The 25,694-nt window shown below is 38.0% G+C and overlaps 2 protein-coding genes across 2 annotated transcripts; both read right to left on the bottom strand.

Moving 5' to 3' along the window:
- Positions 1-710: 710 nt before the first annotated feature.
- Positions 711-5,570, bottom strand: mtx2 (metaxin 2). Its single transcript, XM_088422289.1, has 10 exons — positions 5,402-5,570; positions 4,278-4,325; positions 4,096-4,142; positions 3,939-4,011; positions 3,781-3,857; positions 3,610-3,702; positions 3,483-3,521; positions 2,105-2,230; positions 1,936-2,012; positions 711-1,189 (listed from the first exon to the last, which is right to left on the bottom strand). The coding sequence occupies exons 1-10, from the start codon at positions 5,439-5,441 to the stop codon at positions 1,030-1,032; spliced, it is 780 nt and encodes a 259-aa protein (XP_088278415.1). The 5' UTR covers positions 5,442-5,570; the 3' UTR covers positions 711-1,029.
- A 1,383-nt stretch (positions 5,571-6,953) lies between these two features.
- LOC148419926 (homeobox protein Hox-D4b-like) lies at positions 6,954-10,068 on the bottom strand. The gene is made up of 2 exons (XM_088421479.1): positions 9,525-10,068; positions 6,954-7,862 (listed from the first exon to the last, which is right to left on the bottom strand). Exons 1-2 carry the CDS (start codon positions 10,018-10,020, stop codon positions 7,588-7,590), a joined length of 771 nt encoding a protein of 256 aa, XP_088277605.1. The 5' UTR covers positions 10,021-10,068; the 3' UTR covers positions 6,954-7,587.
- Positions 10,069-25,694: the final 15,626 nt, after the last annotated feature.

Below are 25,694 nucleotides of genomic sequence, written 5' to 3'. Positions count from 1 at the left end.
TTTGTGCAAAAAATGCTCATTTATGATATTTTTGTTTTTCCATTTTCGTTATGAACGTTATGACGATTCGAAATGATTTAGGACCACTGACAAGCTAATTATCAGTAGCTTTGTCCAGACAAGTTAGACAGGCATAAATGTAAGACTGAATATATTGGCGGCAATGAATGTTAACCGATTGTAATTTAAGTGAATCGTTTTGAGGATTGCTGCTGCTGTGGCTCTATCTGACCACCAGGTGTCACCATTGTGGCTCTAGTATACAGCAATCAATATGGCAACGACCTCAAAAGTATGACAAGGCTTAATCAACCCATCGCTAATGTCTTCACTGCATGCGCCACATACACTGATCACCACACAAATTTATGGAATGCTGTTTATGAAGTTTTCCCCTACAGACACATCCGTGGATTTGGGCTGCACTTCTTTAAAAAAAAAAAAAAAAAAGAAGCAGCCTCTTGCCGGGTCACAACACCCTAGCGCATTCCATAGGTTGTTTTGGTGACAAAATCTCGACTTGCCGTTGGTTATGAAGGAAATGAGGCGGGGTTTATTTGCTGGCTTTTATGAGACAGGACCGCCCTCTCAAAACAGTCTAATATCAACAAGACAAAGAAAATGAGTGTAACTTTAACTATACTAATTTACTAATATATAATTTAATATAATACTGTTGTTCTGGTGACCTTTAAAAAAAAAATCAAGACTTCTCCATTTCAATCACTTTAATGTTACAGGCACCTTTCAGTCACACACAAAAAAAACCCCATAATACTCTCATACATTATTTGGATGTGACGTTTTACACTCTGGAGTATTGAATAAACAGTATGGGTGCTAATTATAATAATAAATAAGTTTTGGGGAATCCTTTAGGGACCAGCAGTAGTTTTCCCCTAGCTCTCCAACAAGAATCAGAAGCTGCAAAAAAAAAGGAGGCTTGTCAATGGTCAGTTTTGCAGCTTCTGGTGTTATGTACAAACAGATGTCGGGTGGTTTGGGTAGGTGCGATAGCGGAGATCCCCTTCAGGAGGTCTTGCCCTCAAAGTAGGTCTGCTCGATGCGCCTGCAAAAGGACAGCAAGTTTCCGTAGCTCCGCACGCGCTCGGCCAGCTCGGTGCTGGTCAGCCGGGTGGTCAGGATGGTGAATAGGTGACCGAAAACCAAGGCGTCCAGCTCGGTTGGCCTGAAGAAAGACACATTTCGTTCTTCGATGACAGGGAGTGTGCCATGAAAAAAATAAATAAATAAAAAATCACACCAATCCTTGATAAATACATTTTAACGCTGTATGATTTGTATATGATTTCTATGTTATTGTTTGATTCTATTTTGTCTCTGCCCGGCTGTGATCACTAATACTAATTTGAAATAAATGTAGCAATAGGGTTTTATTTGGGAATTGAGCACGAAGAATAACGCTAAACCCAGGCCAAATGGAATCTTCTGTAATTACAGCCCTTTGCCATTGGGTGGTGCTAAAGACCCAGATTCCTATAGTTAAAAAAATTGTGAAACGTTTGGATATTTGTCATACTTACCGTTGTTGTGTATTGTTTCTTGTCTGAATTGTACACCATGATAAAGGCTACCATTTCCTACTAAAAATCAAATAAAATCATGTATAATTTCGGTTGATATCATTTTGGATTGGCTCCAGGCTGTGATATCAGAAGTGAAAACCTTGCACACGCCTAACTATAAACACTAGAAAAATGACCAACTTACGGATTTATATTTCAATTTGTTGATCCAATGTAATAACCGGTTGTTTTATTCGTTGCAAATCATTAATTTAACATATTGGCGAAATAAAATATCTTACACAAACATTCGGCATGTTGAACTTGCTGGGGTTAAGTTCCACAGGAAAAAAAAAAAACCTGCCACTAGGGGGATGTTCACCATATTCAAAATGTTCCCTCTACGTACTGTTTATTGAAGAAGAAGGGCTGCGTTCCGAGGCGCTGCGAGAGAGCCTGGCAGCACTGACTCACGTCCTCGTATACCTGAAACACACAAAAAAGCGAGAGTGTCTGCATCGCTAAACATTTAATGTAAGCTTCCCCAATAATAACCTACAGGTAAGATGTATGCTTACCTGCTCCAGGTTTTTCCCTCCCCAGCCGACGGCGTTCATCTTTCGACGGATCTCCCACTGTTTCTGGTAGGCCAGGATGGTGCTGAGGGGCCACGAGTAGGGGCTGCTGTACCTGGGACGGGTGATCTAAACCCCACAAAGACGTGTCATGGAGGGTTACGCGTAGGGCTGGGCAATCCATCCAGGTAATTTGATTAGCGTAATTCCACAAATATAAGATGTACTTTTTTTCCCCAAAAATGAAGGCCAAAAGTGTGGGTGCATCCTATAAACGATATCTTAAAAAGTACGTTTTTTTTTTTTTCCCATGCACAGGTGTGCATTTTATATCGGCCGCATTCTTACTTAAAATAATTATTGTAACGAGGCGTGCTAGAAGGCGGACGTCAGCCAATGCCTGCTGCAGCTAACGTCAACTCGTGTTGGCTGAGGCTGTTACAGCATTATTTTCAATAAAAGAAGCGAGCAGACTGAACCAACGTCCGAGTCAAACCTTGTTCACATGCATGAATAATAGGCAAGTCTGCTTCACAGTCGAAGGGACTGAGTTCAAATCCACCTAGGTCCAGGCTTCCTGTGTGGGGTTTGCATGTTTTCCCCCAGCCTGCGTGTGTTATCTCCGGGCACTCCAGCTTCCTCCCACATGCCAAAAACATGCATGGTAGGTGTACTGGACATACTAAATTGTCCTTAGGTGTGATTGGGTGCGTGAATGGTAGTTAGTCTCTGTGTGCCATGCAACTGGCTGGCAACCAGTTCAGGGTGCCCCCCACCTACTGCCCAAAGCCAGCTGGGATAGGCACCAGCAAGCCAGCAACACTTGTGAGGATAAGCGATGGATGGATGTTCAAATAATACTTTTTATTTGATGTTTTTCGCTTGCTGTCTATAGAAAATGACATCAGAAGTGCTGAAAGCTCACGTAGGGACCAAATCAATCACCGTTCTGCCTCTGAATGTCACATGACCAACAGGTGAGCCTTGATTGGTCACTATCCAGACCTTGAGCACAGATGTTGTCATTTTCAGTCAACAGCAAATAGAAAAATGTGTTTTTGAGGATATTAAGTATAAAAGAAATGTCATTTTGTTTTAAAATAATGAGACAACATCTAAACTTTTTACTGGTACAAATGGCAAAATACATGGACTATCCCCCAGCAAGTTAGTATGCGCAGGTTTAGGTTAAAACAAATTTGAAATCAGTATGAATTATTTTTGTCCGAAAAATTCCCGCAAGATTTGTTGAAATACATCAAACATTTAAATAATTGTTTGTTCTGCTTCTTTCTTCTATTAATAGTGTAACTGTCCTGAATTATGGAATATAATTGAGATTGTACTTTTTGGAGGAGCTCGATGACAACATTGAACTCACCTCAGCAGCTGTGCTGTCGTCACACCACTGGATATACAGCTGCAGAAGACAGTATGTAAATACTTTACAAAAAAAAAAATAATAATAATAATAATTACGCCAGAGGAAATCCTGAAGCGTACAGCACCTCAGCCGTCAGCAGCATGTTGTTGACCAACTCCATGTACGCTTTCATTTCAGCCCTCTGGACATCGTCCAGGCCCTCGCTTAGAGAGTGACCCTAAAGTGACAACAAGAAAGAGCCTCCAATAAATTCATATATAAGTATTAAGACTAAAAAAAGAAAAAAAAAAATCACCTTGGCTTTGGTGAACTGCACTATCGGGCCCAGTTCCGACACCACCTGGTTTCCCACATGGATGAAGGGGATCTTACCTCAAGAGGAAACCATAGAAGGACGTTGGACTACATTTGCCGTCGACAAGGGTGTTGACTGCGTTTTGTGCGTAAACCCACCAGAAGGCGACATGTACTCGGCATTAGATTTGCAGACCACCTGTACGGGCAGACCACACATCCGCAGGTAGGCCTGCACAGGTCGCAAAAGAGAGTCAGTTCATTCACTACAAAATCTAGTGAGATCCAATGTTCAGCTCCGCAAAGAAGATCTTACCTGCACGGCGAGGGATGAGGCGCAATCCGACAGCAGAATCTGATCTTCTGTGCAAGTCAAAATGTAAAGGTATTGTTTGTTCTTGTCTATGTTATTTCAAGAAAATACTAGTCATATACTCAGCAAAGGTTCAGTGAATACGTGTGGATGATATAACACGGAGAAGAAAAAAAATCACTCACCCTTCAGCGGCTGGTACAATGTTGCACTCTCAGGCCAAGGCTCAGCAGCTGATCAATCCAATTCATAAACAAAAGATATTAGGGATGTCCAGATCCCAATCATGCGATTGGAAATCAGGTCAGATCACATTTTTAGCTGATCGGAATCAAGGGTTAAGAAAAATTCACTGCATTTTTTTAAGTGTGAGAAAAGTACACATATGGTTTCAAATAAAGATATTGCTGATAAAAAAAAAGTGGTAGTGAGGGACGTCAAAATGTTTTGGGCTACTTGGTTTAAACCAAGTTGTTACATTTCTAAACAGTAAAAAATCATTAAATGTAAGAAGGATCATTTAAATACATTGTTTTACTGTCAATGCATTGTCAGGATAATAAATCAGGACTCGGAATAGGCAGATCCCCAAAACCAGGTGACTCGGACATAAAAAAAAAAAAAGTGATCGGGAAATCCCCAAAAAAGAGACAGATGTTTTACTGGCTAAATAGCAAAAACAAATCAAAATTGGGTGATTAATGCCTTTCCCACAGTATGAGTACTCATAACAACAACAAATCTTATTGCACTCTTCTATTTTATCGTTCTTAATTTAATATAATAAAGAAACAATTTCAACAGGACTATTTTGCAGCTTTGAAAAAAAACAACAAACTTAGAAAGTCAGAGTACACCCAGATCGGAAGCTACAAGTGTCCCTGCAAAAGTGACCGTCTTCGATGTATTTCCGGGCTACAGAGAAAGTAGCAGCTCCAGAAACGTACGTTTGACATGACATGTTCATTTGAAAAACGCGTGCAGAATAACCCAAACGGTTTATCCCTGTAGAGAATTTACAACCGGAAACCGGGTTTCGTAAGTTTTAAATTCACTAACCCCTGCACCATTTGGTTGCGTAAAATGCGTATTAGTCTAACCCTTACTTATACCGTTAACGTTTCATTAAAATTTTAAGGGGCACGGAGACCGTCTATCTACTCTCATATGATGAGGTTAAAGGGTAACAGCTTTTCCTAGCGTCACAAAAAAATGACGTATTTTACGGTAGACTTTTAATTTATAAATATGGTGACCAAGCTAGCTGCCAATAGTAAGTCACCCGACGTCAAAAGATGCAACACTTTACCTGCCATTTGTGACACGAAGGCGTCCGCTGCAAGAGACATATTTGCTCTAAATTCCTCCTTTCAAATGTTCTCTTAAAGAAAAATCATGAAATAATACAAAATTGAGGTCAGTTCGTGCTTGGGAGTCTAAGGGCAAAGCTTTGCATTCACCGACAAGTCCGATACAATTCGTAGTCCGACACGGAACATTTCCAAGCGGAACAAAAATTCCAGATGAAAGTTTGTCCTGCTTGGATCTCAAAAGTGTTTTTTCCCCCCTTTTTCGCCCTGAACTGAATGTAAACTAATTGAACTGGATACATCTTTTTTTCTTTTTTTTTTTTTAGTCGAGTACAAAGGTCTTGAGTATATTGTTACTGCATACAAACCTTTATTAATGATTAATCTTTAAAATATAAACGGTTGAAAATGAATGAATACATGAGATAAATGGATACCTTTGTAGTTAAAGCGTAACAGTTATTTATTTTGCTTGTGTTTCTTGGGAATGACGTGTTTACTGTTTTTTTTTTGTTTTTTTGTTTTTTGCTTTTGGCATGCAGTTCGTGTCTTGACCACACAGGGACGTTGTTGTTCCTACAAGGCCAGATGGACAAAAAAAATCGTGTGGATAAACAAAAGAAAGATCGGTTACTTTTTGTTCTATCTGCTCGAGTAACGCATTTTCTCTGTGATGTCCGTTTTACTTATTCATTACTATTAATTGATCTGAACCTATATTGATGTCATTGGATCCGCGTGATAGTTTACACATTGTTTACTTAAATGTGACATTTTGGATCCATCTGTCGCAAATGTTTCCAGTCAGTCTGCAGTGTTTTTTTTTTTTCTTTTGATAAATCTCTCGTGACTTTTCCTGCCCATTTGTCTCCAACGGAAGCCTCCAATTAAAGCAGCTCATTTCCCACAAACTACCACCAGAAGTTACCCTCCATAACTTGTCTTGGATCTGACACGCTATATTTGGATCTTCTCCAATTTGCGTGTGAAAGGCATCAAATTTATTTATTTATTTTATTGTTTCGAACGTGAGTTTATAAACTTAGGTTTATCTATGTATGCCTTCCTTCATATTTCTTTATAATACATATATTATTACTATTATTATTATTTTACTATTAGTATATCTATGTATCCCTCCCTTCGTATTTCTTTATAATGCATCTTATTATCATGACTATTATTATTTTACTATTATTAGTACTATTACTATTACTCATAAAGCATTGTCCGTTGTTTTGTTTTTTGTTTTTTTTTGCATAATTACTGAAAAGCATTACAGCGTAGTCACACAAATGCATTTATTTCTTCAATTGCCTTCCCTGTAGTCCAAATATGGTTAAAATTCTACTTCATTTCCGACCAAAAGATTTTTTTGCGTAATCCATATTTTGTTGAAACACTTCATCTGCAACATTAAGACTTCAATATCTTGTTTTAAAACGTTGTGTGCAAGAGAGGTGAAGACAATCACATAGTATAATGTAAAGCTTTTATTTACTCAACCTTTTTTTTATCAAAATGTTTTTTTCCACTTATAAAAGTCATACACGGATGTTATTTTTCTCACATACAAAACGACACATTTGCTGCTAAGCACAAAATATGATATGAAACATACACATAATATAACATAATAAGTACATGACGGAGGCAAATTAGCATATTACACTGGAGTTAAAAACAAAAACACGTTATTATTCTTAGTATGTTTGGTGCTAGATGGACCCTGTAAGAAAACCCTGAGACAAATACGCAACACCTTTTGGAGCTCAGCTGTGTGTGTATGTGTGCGTGTGTGTGTGCGTGTGCGCATGCGTGTACGCGCTGCATGCTATTGCTTTTGGCACAAAAAAAAAATCAACAGTGCGTGCCCATTTGTCGTGTTCTCGAAAAACATTTTGGTCATGTGCATACAAGTAATACTCTGCCTCGCTATTCTTATACAACCCTGTTTTATGTTTGTTTGTTGTTTTTTTTTTACCCTGTAGAAATAATAATAATAATGATATTTTTAATCTTAATAACAAAACAATAATAACCCTGTTCTCTTCAAACCAAATTCTTCCAAGAGATCCAGAACTCGAACAAAAAAAACGATGAAGGTACTGTAGGCTATATGTAAGGCTAAATACATGGATGTGTGAGGAATGTGTGCCTGGATCGTCACTTGGTCTCCCGAATCTCACACCGGGATGTCCGCCTTCTCCGCGCCTTTTTTGGCCTTGCTGCGCCCCTTAGTATTGGGCAGTTTGTTGTCCTTCTTCCAGCGCATGCGCCGGTTCTGGAACCACACCTTGACCTGACGTTCGGAGAGGCAGAGCGCATGCGCCACCTCCACACGGCGGCGGCGCGTCAGGTAGCGGCTGAAATGGAACTCCTTTTCCAGCTCCAGCACCTGCTGGCGCGTGTAGGCCGTGCGCAGACGCTTGGGTTCCGGGCCGGGGTGGTTCGGGTTCACTGGAGGACAGGGACAGGGCGGCGTGACGTCATTTGTTTACGTTTGCATTTTTTCAAAGGACAATCGAGGTGTTAAGGTATAATATTTATACAGTAGAAGGATCTGGAAGTGAAAATAAGTTTGAAAGGCATGCATTTAAAAAAATGAATCTTGTTGATTGATATTAGTGGATGACGGCTACACATTCTGGAGGGAAAACTGTTTCGATATAACGATAGGTTACAATTAAAATGTGCATAATGAAGCAAAAAAGCATGCTCGCTTAGTTAACTTAAAAAAATAAGTTTTAATAATGTATTTTCTTAATGCACTTCTTCTAGGAAGACGTTGTGCGTTTACGGCTGAAATTAAAAGTACGATAAAAGCCAAAGTCCACTTGTAACTTATTGCACGGGTTTGCCATACGCACACACTGCACCAACCACATGTTTTTCGATGTATTGTATATTATTTTACTAAATGATTTTATTTATTTTCTCTTACGCTGTTTTATGATATTTTTTTGTTATATATCTGTGTATACACGTGTAAGTTTAATGTGTGCGTAGCTTCTTCCAGGGACACATATTAAGGCTATGTATTTAATTACCTTAATTTCACAATAGTATAAATAATGTAAATGATGTATGGAAAAACGTGATTTTTATTTTTATTTCATGCAATTGTGCTTTGCTGCATTTTTAGTCTTATATTACATTTGTATTACAGACTAATTAACCTCCATCTATTACCACTCTATCCAAGTCCATATTTTCAAATAATGTACCTATAGTGTGAAATATTGTTTAGCCAAATTTATTAATTTTGAAACAATAATAATGATAAAAAAGACTTAAAATGTACGATACCATTTTTGTAACATTTATTAAACGTTGTAACCACTACAGCTCTACTGGTATCATTAGGCCAATGTTCAACAACTAAATAAGATACAACTTGCAATTGTTGTCTGCTGCAATATCGCTTCACTAATATCGTTGTTGCTTCATGTTCCAATTAATTTGCTCTTACCTTGAAAAGAAAATCTACTGCTCCGATTTAAACCATTAAATTAGATTTGCTGATACCTGCAGAAACCTTGTTAAAATATACGTTTTGCCTTCGCCTTCCTCCGGGTACTCACATTTAAAAACCCATCGATAAATATCAACTGGAAAACTTTCTTTCTTTCTTTCTTTCTTTCTTTCTTTCTTTCTTTCTTTCTTTCTTTCTTTCTTTCTTTCTTTCTTTCTTTCTTTCTTTCTTTCTTTCTTTCTTTCTTTCTTATATACCGTTAATTTTACCTTTATGCGCGCGCGTGTTTGTGTGTGTGTCCATTTGCGGTATAGCAAACTGGTTAAGAAACCGTTTTGGACTATTAACGCGCATCTCTTTGTTCACTGTCAGCGTTCGCACGCACGCACATCCAAGCACAAGCTGCGGCCATAAAAGTTTATAGCGGCTGTAATTCTGCCCGACTCTCACTGCGACCATAAATAACTCACCACGAGAAATGGTGCTCCCAAATGGACAAAACACTACAACGAGGGTGTGCGTGTGTGTGTGTGTGTGTGGTGGTGGTGTTAGATGAAGTGCTGAGGGGGGGCAAGAGGGAGAAATAAAATAATAAAGCAAAATGACATCCAGGGTGTTAAAAAAAAATAGACAGTTGCGGTCCTCACCGTGGGCGATGTGCACCTTCTTCATCCAGGGATAAACCACGATGGGCGGCTTGTCTTTGGCCTGATGGCCCCCTCCTCCTCCTCCCCCTCCTCCTCCTCCGGCACCGAGTCTCCTCTGCACCTGAGCGGGCTTACTGGCGCACGTCATCCACATCTCCGGGTAGCCGCCTTCCTTGCTCCCGGCGTCGTCGTCGTCGCGCTCGGCGTAGGCGCGAAACGGCGCACCTTGCTGCGGCAGCCGCTCTGCATCCTCCCGCGGGTGATGCTGCTGCTGCTGCTGCGCCTGCAAGGGATGGTCATAGGCGTTTGGCTGCGGCGCGTAGCCGGACTCGGGCGGAGGGGCCGCGGCCGCGGGCTGGTAGCGAGCGCCGCCGTAATTGCCACACTCCTGGGGGCTGTTGTAATACCCCCCCTGGTCAGTGAAATGACTGTAATCTTCTTCGCAAGGCGGGAAATGCGGCTCGGCGTATTTGCAGCTCACCGCGTAGGACTCCATGATTGATTTATAGCGAAGCTGGTAGGAGAATACTAATTTTTCTTTTTCCTCTCTCTCTCTCTCTCTCTCTCTCTCTCTCTCTCCCTCTACCCCTTCGCCCTGTGTCCCCCTTTTCCCCCCTCTGGCATCAAGCCACCCCGCGGCTGTCAAATAGACGGACGGCCGTGAGCAGCACGTGACCCGGCAGCTCAGCCAATGGAAAGCCTGGCTTTTTTTCGCGGGTATATAGCAAGTAAAAAGCAAAAAAAATGCACCTTAATTTGACTAATGAAGATTTGCTGGCGGGGCTAAATTAGAAAATTAGACGTTTGTGGATTGCAAGTTCTGCGTCATTATTTATATAAAGAAGACAATCCATCTACCCCCCCCCCCCCCCCCCCCCCAACTCGTTTTGCAATTGAACACGCACTGTAGATTTATCACTTTTTAGCTGACGCACGGGATCGACCCCCACAGATGGGGCCCTCGAGCTGAAAAATTAATCGGGCCCATATTGAGGGGACGCGGGGGCCATATTTGGCCTTGTGGCCGCAGTCAAAGGGCGCACAACAAAACGTGACCGTTCCGCAGAGGGCACGCATACAAGAATGGGACAAAAAGGCCCCCAGACAGTGACTAGTAGTTGGCTTTGTTGCGGGTCGGGGTCAACCCGAGGTGTCTCCTTCACCATCTCACCGTCATCAGCACCATCTCGAAATAAAAGCAACCTTGGAAAAAAAATGATGCAGCTGGAGAAAAAAAAACAGTTTAAAAAATGACGTTGCCGGCTTAGAAACACCAAAAAGTGACTAAATTGAGCCCTCACACGAAGAAAAATAAATGATAGCCCATTTCTAAAGCCCTCCAATAATCATTCATCCTTGCATATGGCTCCCCCTAAACCACCGTATTGTTTTGCTTTTGGCTCAAGCGGAGGCTTTATTTAATCGGACCCGATGCGAGTTAACCTCCAAGCAAATCCGTTTGATCCTTCTTCCAGATTCTAATGAATGTCAGCGATAAACCCAAGCAGACATTTGCTTTCGTAACCCCTTTTAAATCACACTCGGTTATTTTATCGGGGTGAAAGTGTCACTGGGATTTCTTATCTAAATTAATGCACGTAATTCGAGACAATGACATCATTTGGAAACGCAGACATTTCATTAAAACGGGAGTTTAAACTGTGGAGTGATGTACGATGTGCATGATGTGATTAAAAACATCAGAGGATGGGAAATTGATTGTCAAAATTGGAAATTGAGTAATTTTATAACGACGAAAAACTCAATGAAGACAAGGTTCCGTTTTACTTTGCATTCTGCAGCCACGTCATCGCTGCAAATCAAAATCGGTTCTTAATGGTACTTTGTAGAGAAATAAAAATTACCTTTAAAAAACTAACTCCCAAAACCACTTTGAGAAACAATTTGAAAAAGAAATGGTTTGAAACGGTCAAGAAATGCAGAAGTAGAAGATGAATGTGGAAATATTAGTAAAATTTTAAGAATTTGACGTGAAAATTGTGGAATTTAATCATGTGCACAAAAGTTCTCAAGATGTCCAAGATGATGTAAAATATTTTTAAGTTCAAATGGTCTGAATCATTCAAGAAAAATAGATGTAGGTAAACATGTAAAAAGTCTTAAATTTGGTGATTTCTGCATGAAAAGCGTAGAACTTGGAAAATAGGTTCTTAGAATTTTAAGATGATGCGGACATCTGAGTTGAAATGGTTTATATTGGTTCAGAAATTTAAAAGTGGTAAATGTGTAAAATATCTCTTGAATTTTGGTGTGGAAATGTAAATTTGGGCAATATGTAATTTAGTCCCTAAGATGATGTGAAATACTTTGAAATTGGAATGGTTCGAATCAGTTAAGATCGTTGGATGAAGGAGTTAAAGGTTTAAAAAATATTAAATTTAGTGATTTCGCCATGAAAAGCTATAATTTTGGAATTGGGTTCTTCAAATCTCAAGATGATGCGGAAACCTAAATTGGAATAGTTTATATTGGTCAAGAACTTTAGGAATAGGTGGTAATAATGTAAAATATCTCCTGAATCTCCTAGGAATTTTGGCGTGAAAACATTAAATTTGGGGAATATGTAATTTAATCCCCAAGATGCCGAAGATGATGTGAAATACTTTGGAATTGGAATGGTTTGAATTGGTCAAAAACATGGAAGGAAAACCCAAACGTATGAAGCGTCTCTAAATTCGATGATTTTATTATCGGTATGAAATATGGCTAAAATTAGAACGTGGGAAATGATGCACAGGGTGATGTGGAGCAGTTAGAAGTTGGTATGGTTTGAATCACCAAAGAAATGTGGAAGAAGTAAGTAAACATGTAAGATACACTTATCTCTCGAATTTGTGAATTTTACCATGAAAAATGTGGAATTTGGGGGAATTTGGAAAATAGTTCCTGAGATTATTAAGATGATGCGAAATACGTCGAAGTTGCAATTTTTAAAAAAATCTGTCAGGAATTATGGAAGAAGAAGATAACTGTGTAAAATGCTGTGGTTAAAGATGCATAGGATGACGTGGAATACTTTGAAATTGGAACGTTCTGAAAAAAAAATCTGGAAGGAAGACTTAATCGAGGAAAGTTCAAGATGATGCGAAATACTTTGAAGTTGGAATTGTTTGAGTTGGACAAGAATTGCCGACGTTTTTTTGGGCCGCATCTCTTTGTTTAACGTTCATGAATGAAGATTCGTAGAACTCGTCCAATTTTACAAGCGTCTGTCAGTGTTTACCTCACTCACCGCCAACCAAGTAAAAACACATCTTTAGACGTCTATAGACGTCAATGGCAGTGAAGGCTTCACACAAGACGTCCATTTTGAAACTACTTTTTACTCTCCAAAGTGAGCAACAAAACAACACAATTTTCCTAAATACAGTTCCCTGATGCAAAATGTAATTCTAGAGAAATAATTTTGTGTGTATAGCACAAAACCACACGGTAAAATTCTTACTCTCAACTCAGCGAACAGAAGACGGCAGCCACGGTGGGCGCCATCATGCTAAACATGCCATATTTGTTTACCTATATATAGTCGACGCAATCCAATAACTTTGGATGATTTACCAAGATGTTGCTTCACGTTCCAGTTGATTTGCTCTTAATTAAAAAACTGCAATGTTACTACCAACGTGCCTAATGCAAAACTATAGCATTTATCTTATTTATGCTTGGAGTCATTTTGATCATCTTTACGTGAAATTTCACCGAAAATATTTTTGCTGTAGTCGCATGAGTCAAGTATACCCTAAAAGGCTCTTTTGTGCTTGCGGCATACATTACATACAAAAAGGAGCCTTATACTTCCATACATGCATGACCTTGGAATGTCATTAATCAGCCGGAGGGTAGCTCTCTCAATCAACATTTTCCACAAACGCGAACAAGAAACCAAAACAGTAGTCCAGAAGATGAATTTGCAGGCAGCGTAGCGTGATCTGTGACTCGGTTTAATGAAATTCAATCATTTGAATCGCTTAGAAACCGCAAACTAGAAAGCTAAGGATTTTCATATCATGTCAACCTCATTTTTTAAATACATAGCTTGAAGATTATTTGATTGGGGTGATTAAAAAAATGGCTGAAATTATGCATGGACATTCGGTGAAACGACACAGGTTAAACTCGGCCCCGCCCCAAAATACTCAGTCAACGAGTATCTTTTTTAACAGACTTCCTCAAAGTGACTTGATAGTAAAATAGAAATGTGTGGATAGTTTTAGTAGACAGAAATATAGTTCAAACTAATAATTATTAGGATTTAAAAAGTATTTAAACCCCTCTTTATGAAAACACATCGGAGAAATTCAGATTTATTTGGGGGGTGTGGGTGTTTTTGTTTTTTTTAGAACAAAATATTTAGGGGCTGTGGGGATTTTAAACATATTAAACTTGTGGCTTGCTTCTTTGTATTTTTTTTTAATAACTAAGAAAGAAATATTTTCTTGGCGGAAAGGGCAAAACCCATTTTCCGTGGAAAATTTTAATTAAGTTTTTTGGTGTAGAAGATTTTTGGTGATTTTTCTATTTGTTGACATAGTTTGATTGTTGCTCAACGGAATGTTTCAAAAATTGCAGCAAAATCAATGTCATTAATCCTGTTAAAATGCATCTCAAAAATTGTAATTATAGTGGTTTTATATGGTCCGAAATTTAGACAATGATTATTTTTGTACACAAAATCTCGCACGTTCAGCTGCAGTCACAAAGAAATGTGGGAATAATTGCATTTTAAAATGATGCATGTTTTAATCATTTGCTGGAAATTTCAGCTCCCTAGAGTTTTTTTTCTATTGTTCCTTTTATGATATTATCAAAAAAAAAAAAATCAAAGGAATTTGCCTAATTTGTAACGTAATGTCACAAGGGTTTAAAAAAAAAAAAAAGTCAATTTGTTAGCCAGAATGCTCGCAATTGACAGGCTGGTTCGCTTTTTTTAATGGCAAGCATTAAAAGAGTTAATTATTTTGTTAAAATACAAAAAAACTACCAACATGTGTTCTATTTTTTTACTTATTTACCAAAAATACTGTAATATGACTGGCAATTATGCTCAGGTGGCCGACGATATACAGATTTTTGCTCTTTTTACATTGTAATACCGCCCTTGACCACCAGATGGCACGTGACCTGCCATTCAACGACACCATTTGATCTTCCCGCTTAGCACGGAGTGAAGCAACCCAAATTGAAAACACACAGTGGCATTTGTGAAGTCTTCGGGTTTCCTCTTGATGGATGGTTAGCCGTCGCCCATAGACTCCCCTAGAACCCAATCTGTGACCGAGCAGAGTCCACACACATTCGGTTCTACAGGGTATTTATAGGCGAAGCATGTTTTCCCCGCACTCTGGTGTCGTCTTTCGTGCAAAGGAACCGTTTCCGCACCGTTCTTCGTGCGTGTAACACGCTTGTTACATGTGTCCGTAGAATGCTAATAACTCACTCAAACATCCCCGATGAATCTTAGGCATGCGTGCTTAGAAATACACAACGTTTCAGTAAAGTGAGAGTGATTGTAGTATGCCCTTGTGAAGGTTAGGTACCATTTTATTGGAGAAATAAACAGACGGAATTTTCGCTTGATGAAAAAAATCGTCACCGAACTCGCTAGCTAATCATGCAAAGCTAACATGGCGCGGCTTAGGAAATGTACATTTGAATTTCGGAAATGTTAAACCGGATAACCACAATTTTTTAAAAAGTTAAAATGGCAAAATTTATTTGTTATTCACACGCTTATTAAAGAGTACCTATTTATTGATATCTGTATAGTTTTATCGCTACATATAGGGAGTTTTCCATTGGCTCTCACATACATATGAAAATCATTTACTGATATAGAATAGATGTATTTACCTGACAGCACTTCTGTAGATGTTATATACTGCTATCTATATGATGATATAGCGACTAGCTATTTCAAAATCGATAAATCAGGTGGTTTTTACAACATTTATTGCGACTAGCTATTTCAAAATCGATAAATCAGGTGGTTTTTACAACAATTATTGCCTATGTTTTTTTTTATATACAATAAATAACATTCAATCATACGACACCCCCAAAAATTCTGCAAAAAAATCTACCATTTTTCGTCTCTGTTAATCAAATATTACAGCATAACACAAAAGCTGCAACGATTAATCGATTCATCGATAAATAACCAATTACCCAACTGACCAATGAGTGTTTTTGATAATCAATTTAAAATCATTTCAGCTTCTTAAAAATAAAAATTCTCTGCTTTCTATAGTTCTTCATAAAAATAAACGTTTTATGTCTTGGATCAAAATAAAACAATTCCTTTTATTATTATTTAATTTTTTTACAAGATACGGGGAATAAAATATACTTTATTATGCGATTCATTGATTAATCAAGGAAGCAATCGACATATTAACGTTTGAAATAATTGTTAGTTGCAGCCCAATTTTATTTGTATATGTATATATTAGGGGCCTTTGATACCATTTTTTTGTTTTAGATCAATACAAGTATGAGCACTCATTTCTTGAGTAGTCACCGAAATGATACCAATTAGCAACACCACCTGTACTTTTGATACATAAAATTTCCTGAAAAAATATAGAGAATTTTCAAGCACACCTTTATTTAATATTACAGATTTTTTTTCTAAAAATTATTCATTTTCTATTTTTCTAAATTCTGTTTTTTTGTATTTCCACATACTATATATATATATATATATATATATATATATATATATATATATATATATATATATATATATATATATATATATATATATATATATTTTTTTTTTTTTTTTTTTTAATCAACTAATTAATAGATCGTAATTGTAATATTATTATGCCAGGTATCAGACTCAGACTCTACCTCAAGAAATCCATATTAATCCAATCCTATATTGATACACATATTTTCTTTCTTTTTTATTACGTTCATGACTGCCGACTCTTCTAACTGCTAACCGAATTCCCACATTGCGTGACTAATAAAGACATATTCCGTCCCATCTTCAATTTACCTCCGGGATGAAAGAGAAGTCGATTTCGCCAGTGAAATGCCACACCAAACAAAGGCAAATTGACGAAAGCGTCCTAATGGATTTGTTTGAATAATGATGCCACAAACGCATTCAGCGCAGGACTATTAATCTCCGCCTACATTTTCATTTTTTTTTTTTAACAATTCTCCTACCCCTCTTGCTTAAATGAGTTTTAGTCATCAACTCCACACACCTTTTGATTCAATAGCTGTGAACTTTGCTGCCCCCCCCCCCCGCCCTTTTTAATAGGGCACAACAACACCAACAACAACAAGGGGAGCTGAAAAGAGAGCATTCTTGCGGGAGAATGTAGCCTAGCTGCCGAGCGGGTCGCCGCAGGGTCACTGAGGAACGTTGACCGCGGCTTCACCGGACTACCATTAGGGAGCTGGACAAGGGGGGTGGTGGGCGATGGGGGTGTGAGCACGCAGAGTTCACAAGTCGCTATACCATTGTTTGCAAGTTGCGCATTGTATCGCATTGTGCCATTGAAAGAAGCAAGGCACTTTATAAATGCGCGGTGTCCTCCTGAGACCTTTCCGCGTCCACTGTTGTGTCCATCTTCTCTCATCGAAATCCCAAAATGTCTTCCACTGAGCGAAGGCGTCGAAACGTAGAACGCAAAACTAAGATATGATCTATTTATTTATTTATATTTGCAAATGCGTAAATTGAACATTATTTCACTTTTCACACGATGATTGTATTGTTGGGGTTATTACCGCGCATGCGCATCGGTTTCTCAGCTAGCAATGCGCATATGTCTACGCTTAAAAAAAAAAAAAAGCATTGAGATGGTGCCTTTTCTTTCTCTCGGGGGCTGTTTCACTTTTTCATCTTAGACAGGCTGACCGCCGGCTCACCCCTCCGCCCCCGGGCCTGCAGCCGGGTCAAAGCCGGGCTGAGAGCGGCCGGCTCTCCAAGCCGGTTTAGACATTAACTCGCGCGACCCCAAATTCGCATTTGTGTGACGCCGCGTTTCAAGCTCATCTGCGACCAAAGCGCTTGCGTCCATTTGGAAGCTCGAACAGGATTCCATGACAGAATTGTTCGACTGCAAATGGGCTCGGATGAATCAATCGCGTTAAAACGTAAAACTGCAATAAAACAGCCAAGGATATTTTGTGATTCAACGTTCAAATTTTATGGCGTCTATATTCCCAACTAGACTTCCTATTTCATCGAGTACATTTTACGCCAAAAGACTAGAGTAAAATGTACTCTTAAGAGAGTAAAAATGACCGGGACCAAATGTATCCTTTTGAGAAAATAAGGTCATTTGAGGTTTTCTTTTAATTTGTGTGCTCACGACAATGTGGGACAAGCACAGGTGAAAAAACAAGCTGATGGCCCTATACGGGCATGTCACACTTCCACAAAAACATCCCCTCGGACCAACACAAGGGAATCTTTTGGCCGTTTTTATTTTATTTTTTTCAATTAAACAATGTGCACGTTTTGAAATTAGGATTGTTTATTTTGCAATTGGCTAATGTCCATCACTCCGTTTTTTTTTCTCTTCAAAATATGATCCTTCTACGTGTGTGTGTGTGTGTGTGCGTGTGTGTGTGTGTGTGTGTGTGTGTGTTTTTAATACGTGCTGCATTTCTTGGCACCAAAAATTAAAATGTAGTTGCAGCACTAGCCCATGTATTTTTATATTTCATTATATTTTTATGTATCTTTAACACACACACGCATTTATATATATATATATATATATATATATATATATATATATATATATATATATATATATATATATATATATATATATATATATATATATATATATATATATATATATATATGTATATAAAGTTACATGAAAAATAACAAAAATATAATAATACATGGGCTAGTGCTGCAGCTAATTTTTAATTTTCCATCCCATATCCGCATCAGTGAGTGGCTACAGGATTAGACTTTAAATGTTTAATTAAAACGTATTTGACTAATAATTGAATAAAATCAGATTGAATAAGAATGAGTTTATTTCATACATTATCATTCAAATTTATTTAACAAAGTGCCTGTGATATTGTGAATATCAATTTACTTCAAAATCCCATACGTGACTTTGTGGAATAGAAAATACCACTGCAAATGTGTGCGGTGTCCAAATAGCGCTCTTTTTTTTCCTGTGTAATACTCCAAATTTACAGAAACAAATAATATTTGGTAGAATGTTGTTGATTTCAGAAAATCAAAATATTATTTGGGGCACGTTGTTAATTTGCGAAAATGAAAAATACTTATAAAACGCAATTATTTCTCTTCAATTTCTCTTTCAGGCCTGTGTATTATCAGAAAAATTCCAGATTCACATACATGAACACAAAGAATGCATCATTTTGATTTTACATCCATAAATTTGACTCTGCAACATTAAAAAAAAAAAAAACACACATGTAGTCAACCATGTAAATAAAATATAAGTGGCGTTTTCTTACCAGGCCGAGCAAATGTCACGTGCAGCCGGCTTGTGGTCGGTGAGGCCATCCGGCACATGCTCAAATCCCGAGTGATAATTTGGTCACATTTTTGGAACACAGGTGGACCTCCGCACCCCCTCGCTCGTCCCACCGCGGTCAACGCAGGGTCCCCGCGCCATGGATTGGACCACCCCGCCTCCCCCCTATACGTCCATATCTCGCACGCCAAATATGAAAACTCGCAACCCTCACGTGAAAGCTAAATCTCGTCCTGCAGAATCCGGGGAGATTTTTGGGGGGACTTGTGTGTGGCCGCAGATGCGATGTGGTCGCCTGTCTGCTGCCGTCTGAGTTATATTTTAGGGCCTGCAACGCCACCGGCAATAAAACACACTTTATTGCTATCACGTGTTCTCACCCCCCCCCCCCCTTTTTTTTTGCGTCTCCCACGCGGGACCATAAATTGTCCTGGGAGGGGACCAACGGAGAATTGTTTTGGATTTTAAAAAAAAACAAAAACTAATGCGCACTTTAAAGTATTTAATGCACGCTTTTCCAGGACACAGCCAACAAACTGTTTTTTTTCAATATCTTAGCTTTGATGTTCCCAATAGCTTTTTTACAGGCGCGCGCACGTCCCAAGACGTCCATTGAGCCCTGTCTAAACAATCCAAAACAGCTTTTATTTTTGCACTTTTTGAACATTTGTTTCCTGCTTTGGTTTCCGTATAAGGGGGGCAATAAAGCCGTAAAGTAGGCGTTGTGAAAACACACACGCACAGCGCAGTGCCTGTGTGCGTGTGCGCGCGTGTGGAGCCAAATGTTGCAAAAATACCACACAGTTTGCTCGCCGAACGAGAATAAAATAATAAACCAAAGAATCCCCATTCGTCTTTAAACTGCGAATTCATTTTGAATATATACTCGTGTAATTTAGCGTTCGAATCCATCCTTTATCATGCACATGATATTTAAATGTGAATGTTTGTCACGTGCTTGACCGCGCTTAGTGATTTATCGAGAGAACGCAAAATCTCGATTTTCCCGTGGATGTGAATGCACCATTGCATTTGTTTTTCAGTCTGTCCGTATTCACGGACAGTCAATTCAATCTGACGTGCTTTATGCGGGCATAATTTATAGCCGTTAAAATGATTATGAATACGCAGCTTAACGTCCTATATTGATTTTTTTGGCTATTCAATCAAATAACTTCCGGATTTTGTAATATGAAGTGATTTTTTTTCCCATCGAATTGAACGCACCTTGGTAGAGGTGCATTCATCTCACATACGTAAATGCTGAACACGTGACATAATGCATATCATTCAAACTAGCTCAAGTACAAGACGCTGAATACATTAAAAAATATCACAGTCTGCAGTATCAGAACAGCACTGCTTTATTCTTTGTCTCTTACTGCCCTCTAGCGGACAAAAATAGCAACAGCAGACTGCGCTTTGTTCAAATGGGCGTTACCTGCATCTCCGCAGTGCTGCTGTAATAAAGCTTTTGTTCATTGTTCAATACCGAAGAATTTTGCCCTCCAAAAAGAAGGAAAGTATTTCAGTGCTTTAATATTGCGAATATATCATTGTAATTCACACAAAAGCTCAAAGCCCAAACTGCGAAACTCGATCCATCAGTGCGGCGTTGCTCAGGTCACGCCCATTTTCAAAGGAGTCGTCGAATGAATTACATTTGAATCTGCAGTAATGCATCGATTCTTTGATTCCTCACTTTAATACCTCGCGATTGAGCATTAATATTCTTAGAACTTTAGACCTTTGGATAGATTTGCTTTATAGTGTAATTTTCCTAAAGAATTGTGAAAGGGACTATAAAATTTGGGCCGTTTTTCATTCAAAGGGAATACATTAATACATTTCAAAAACTTGCGAATAAATGAGTTCTTAACGACCAACAGTGTGTTTTAAATATAATCGTAGGTTTAGTTATCATTAAATAATATTACATGGGGGAGGCCACTCCTCCAGAGGCTGCTATATCTGTTATAACTACGGACAATGGTAAATGCAGCACCCCCTGCTGCCCGTAATGAAAAACGGTCTAAATCTACACATTGTCCCTTTAAATATTATTATCTGTCTGGACCATTTCGTGTCCCAGCATTTGTGTCCATTTTGTCTCTACAAAAGAACATTGTGAACTGCATACAACCAAACACATGAGGTAGAATGTCATATAACGAGCATTAATATATATATATATATATATATATATATATATATATATATATATATATATATATATATATATATATATATATATATATATATATATATATATATATATATATATATATATATATATAAATGTATATATATAATATATATATATATATAATATGTATATATACATATATACATATATGTATATATATAAATGTATGTATATATAAATGTGTGTTTGTGTGTGTGTGCGTGCCTGTGCATATACACATTAGGAAGTATCAAGATATTGGAGCTTACGTGACAAATTTGCAGCTGCTCTTCTCCTTCACCTTCTTGGTTAACGTCATCGTTTTACTTGTCCTACACACACACAGACAGACGCACACACACACGTACGCACAAACACACAAAGAACAAACCCACAATCAGCACCAAGACACAACTGTCCATCTGTCTGTCTCCTGGTGTAAATTTTCAAGGTTTGTGTGGCGTCACTGTCACCTCTTTTGTCCCTTTTGTTGCACTCAAACACACACACACTCACACACTCTCTCTCACACACAGGGCTCCTGTGCCGCATTGCAGTGGGTTGTAAATACTGCCAGTGCCAGCTGAGCTCCAGTGCGCATCACCAGTGAAATACTGTCTTTGTTTCTCCTCTACCCCCCCCCCCTTTCTAAAGTCCACCCCCTCCGCAACCATAGGAAGTGTACAATTGTAAAAGGAAAAAAGAAAACATAAAATACACCCATCTTTGTGTCTCTCTGGATGTGTGTAAGGCCCCCAGTTTAAGGGCCCTCGTAAAAACACACATAGAGAAAATTGGGGGGCGAGGACCGTTAATCTGGCAATGAGCTGTCCCCAAAATATAGTTCAAATTTGAATTAATTGAATTCGGCGTTATAATTTGAAAAAAAAAAAACTCTTTTGAAGGTTCATAACACAAAAAAATCAATCCTTTTACTCAAACGCAGTATTTTAATAACGCGTCGATGACGTCACCACTCGTTAAGATGTCACCTCACTTCCACTTTCACATTACAAGCATAGGCATGCGCCAGAAAACGTCAAGACAGTCTGCACTGAAACGTCCAAGTCCCCTTTGCCCCGCCTCCTCGTGACGTCACACAATTTCATATTTCTTTCTTAAGTGCGCATTTATGGTCACCGAATATGCACACAGAGGCCATTTCAAAGCAAATGCATGCTCATCCAGTAGCCCGCAACCCTAACATAACATAAATCACATACAGAGGCCGAAAAATTATGTCATAAAACAGCGTAACATAATTTTAAACAAATATCAAGTAGCCTACCTGCTGAGGGAATCATCTCGCATTTTGCATGTCGGCAACCTAAAAAAAAAAAAAAAAATCAGTTTGCAGCAAGTTGCAGCACATTTGACGTAAACGTGTTTCAAACTAAACTTGATTCGAACGAAACGTGCAGAAAACATAAAAAAAATAAAAATAAAAAACAAAGGAAGTGCTGGGGGGGGTGTGGTTGTGACCAGAGAGGAGTTTTTTACCTTGCGTGCGTCGAGGTGGCGGCGCGTCTACACACGCGGCGGGAAGCGAAAGGAAGCAAGAGTGAGACGTGGTCGGTCACGTGAGCACGAGCGACCAATGGGGGCGGCCGTACCCTCGTAAAAATACCGCGGCGGCAGAACACCGAGGCGTGAGGGGAATTTTTTTTGTGTGTTTTTTTTTTGGTTTTTTGTTTTCGGGGGATGTGATTTGTAGCAGCTGCACTCGCAAGGAAGCGAGGAGCATCCATCTTGGAAAGTGTGTGTGTGTGTTTGTGTGTGTGTGTGGAGGCTTCGTAATGTCATAATATGCGTTATTATTCACTTTAAGTGACCATTAGCATGGGTTTTGCTCATATCAAAGCATCCAAACGATTTTGTATTAGTTCCATCTATGCGGTAAATGTCAGCTTTTGAAATAAATACGAAATTTCATGTGTGTGTGTTTTTTTTACTTTATGGGCGTGATTGTAGCAGTTGATTCATGGATTTATTTCATTTGCGTAAATAAACGTTTGCTCTGCTTGATTTCAACACGTTTTATTGACTCAAACGTGCTTTTTATTTTGGAATTTTTTTAGCTTTTCGAATGATATTTTTCGCGATTCTTTTTCTCTCCAGATCAACATGTCAGGCGTTGCTTGTTCTACAAAATACAAACACGTCTTTATGCCTTTGTGAAGGGGAATTTTTAAAACAATAATTTGGGAAGTACTTCCCTTTCCAGAGGAAAAATAAATCGTTCGATTCACCCTCATAAAGAACGCATTAAAATGATGAGAACAAAGAGATGAAAAAAAATCGATCCGTACAGGTTTGCCTCAAAGAACAAAAGGAGACAAAAATAGCTTAACTATCGAATTCAAACGATCAATGCGCTATACCGAATGTCTTCTAAATTAATAGAAATGCATCAATTAAAATGAAAGGTAATTTAGTCGTCTTAGCTTCGAAATGGAATTGTCATTTTGTCAGGTTTTTAAATATCATTAAAACATCGTCACAATATGTTAAGAATACGTGTCAAGCAATTAATGGCGATTTGACATTAGCAGTTATTTTTTTCTCACGCGTTTTTGTTCAAATTCAGGATATAGTGCAGTAGTTTATGATTCTTCCTTATTAGTATTCAGCGGTTGTTTCGGGTGTGCATGCAGAATGTCACCGCAAGAGCAAATACGCAGTGCAGTCAGGTGGCATTTAAATAAACTAATATAAGCGAGAATAATGTTACGAACGCACGTGACGTGGCGCTAAATTTGATTTCAGCTCATTTGTTTGTTGACTGTTTTTTTTTTAATCGAAAGTCGATAATCTCGTCTGCAGTACAATACCTTAAAAAATAAACATGAACAACTGCTATTTCCTTTGTTTTGGGCATGTTTTTTCAACACTGCATCTTCACTGTATATAGTAGCGTTTCTTTTGCACGTTTCTATGGTTACCGCTTACGATTTTATGACAGTAGGCCTATATACACTCATCTTGGGTGTGTATGTGTGTGTTTATTGCTTTTCCTCTCCTTTTATTGCGTTAACTGCCGACAACACAATTATTAGAGTCTCAAGAAGTGCAACAACTATTGATAAAAACTAACAAAATAACAAAAAACAAAAAAACATTGGCTTCTGTTCTATTGTTGTTGTTTTTTGGTCTTTAATCTATGTTATTACCTCAGTATCGATAATTGTTCCTTGAATGTTTGTTCCGTCGTGTTTCAATGATGTTAAAAGGTAAAAAAGCGATTTTTTTGGAGGAATGCCGTCAGAAACAAAATACAGTCATTAAAATGGTATTTCTATGTGATTATTAATATTTAGGCCGTATCCTCATTTTGTAGGTTAGGCTCACGATGTGTCTTTCTTTTCTTTTTCGCTTACCTTTGTTTCGTTTATGGAATATATCGTTGAGGGCAATTTATTGTATTTAATGTAAATCAAAGAGAAAATGCTCCCGTTATTAATATGTGCCTGAGATTGAATGTGACGAAGGATTGATTTGGAGCTTGACTTGTTTGGTGCTTGGTGAAGAAAATACAAACAGAAATACTCCACGCCGAATGTGCGTCTTGTTAAAACCGCTTCAGAAACAAGCTGAAATCATTCGACGTAAAAGCCCAACCGCAAAACAAACACACCCGTAAACACACTATAGGGCACGTATTAGTCGTAAAATGACTTTTTTTTTGCCGTAATTGGAACGCGAACATGCTGATGCACAGAAAGGTCATTGTTAACACTATCCCACTTTTTCAACGCATCAGTAGAAGGTTAGTATTTACAAAAAATATTTATCTCGTCTGAATAATTCTTAATCGATGTTTGACACTCACTGCCGCTAGATGGCGGGACAGCACTTCTTTTCTATTAAGCATTGACAACTAGTATATATATATATATATATATATATATATATATATATATATATATATATATATATATATATATATATATATATATATATATATATATATATATATATATATATATATATATGTTTTTATTTGTTTTTATATGTTTTTATTTGTTGTGATAGTCAAATATGTTGGTATTGTTTAGCAGATATGCAGAAAAGTTTTGTTTAATCGCATACATTTCATAAAACATAAGGCACACACACACACACACACACACACACACATATATATATATATATATATATATATATATATATATATATATATATATATATATATATATATATATATATATGTGTGTGTGTTTGTGTATCAAGTAAGTGTTTATTTTTCAAGCAAATATAGGCCATATAATAAAATAAATTTCGTAACAGGTGACTTCAAATGTGACCGTGAAATATAGCGACAATGTGCAATGATCTTTATTTTATTTTTTTCATTCAGATGGTGGGGTTAGCCATTATTGTGAACACATTGCAGTTTCTCTAGATTTTAAGTACAGAATCACTGTCTTTTTAAAATACTCTATAGTTTTGGAAAATTGGTAGACATGT

The sequence above is a fragment of the Hippichthys cyanospilos genome, chromosome 8 (assembly GCF_059441005.1).
Source record: "Hippichthys cyanospilos isolate Australia breed blue-spotted pipefish chromosome 8, RoL_Hcya_1.0, whole genome shotgun sequence".
Lineage (NCBI taxonomy): Eukaryota > Metazoa > Chordata > Actinopteri > Syngnathiformes > Syngnathidae > Hippichthys > Hippichthys cyanospilos.
This window is presented reverse-complemented; position numbering and strand designations above follow the sequence as displayed.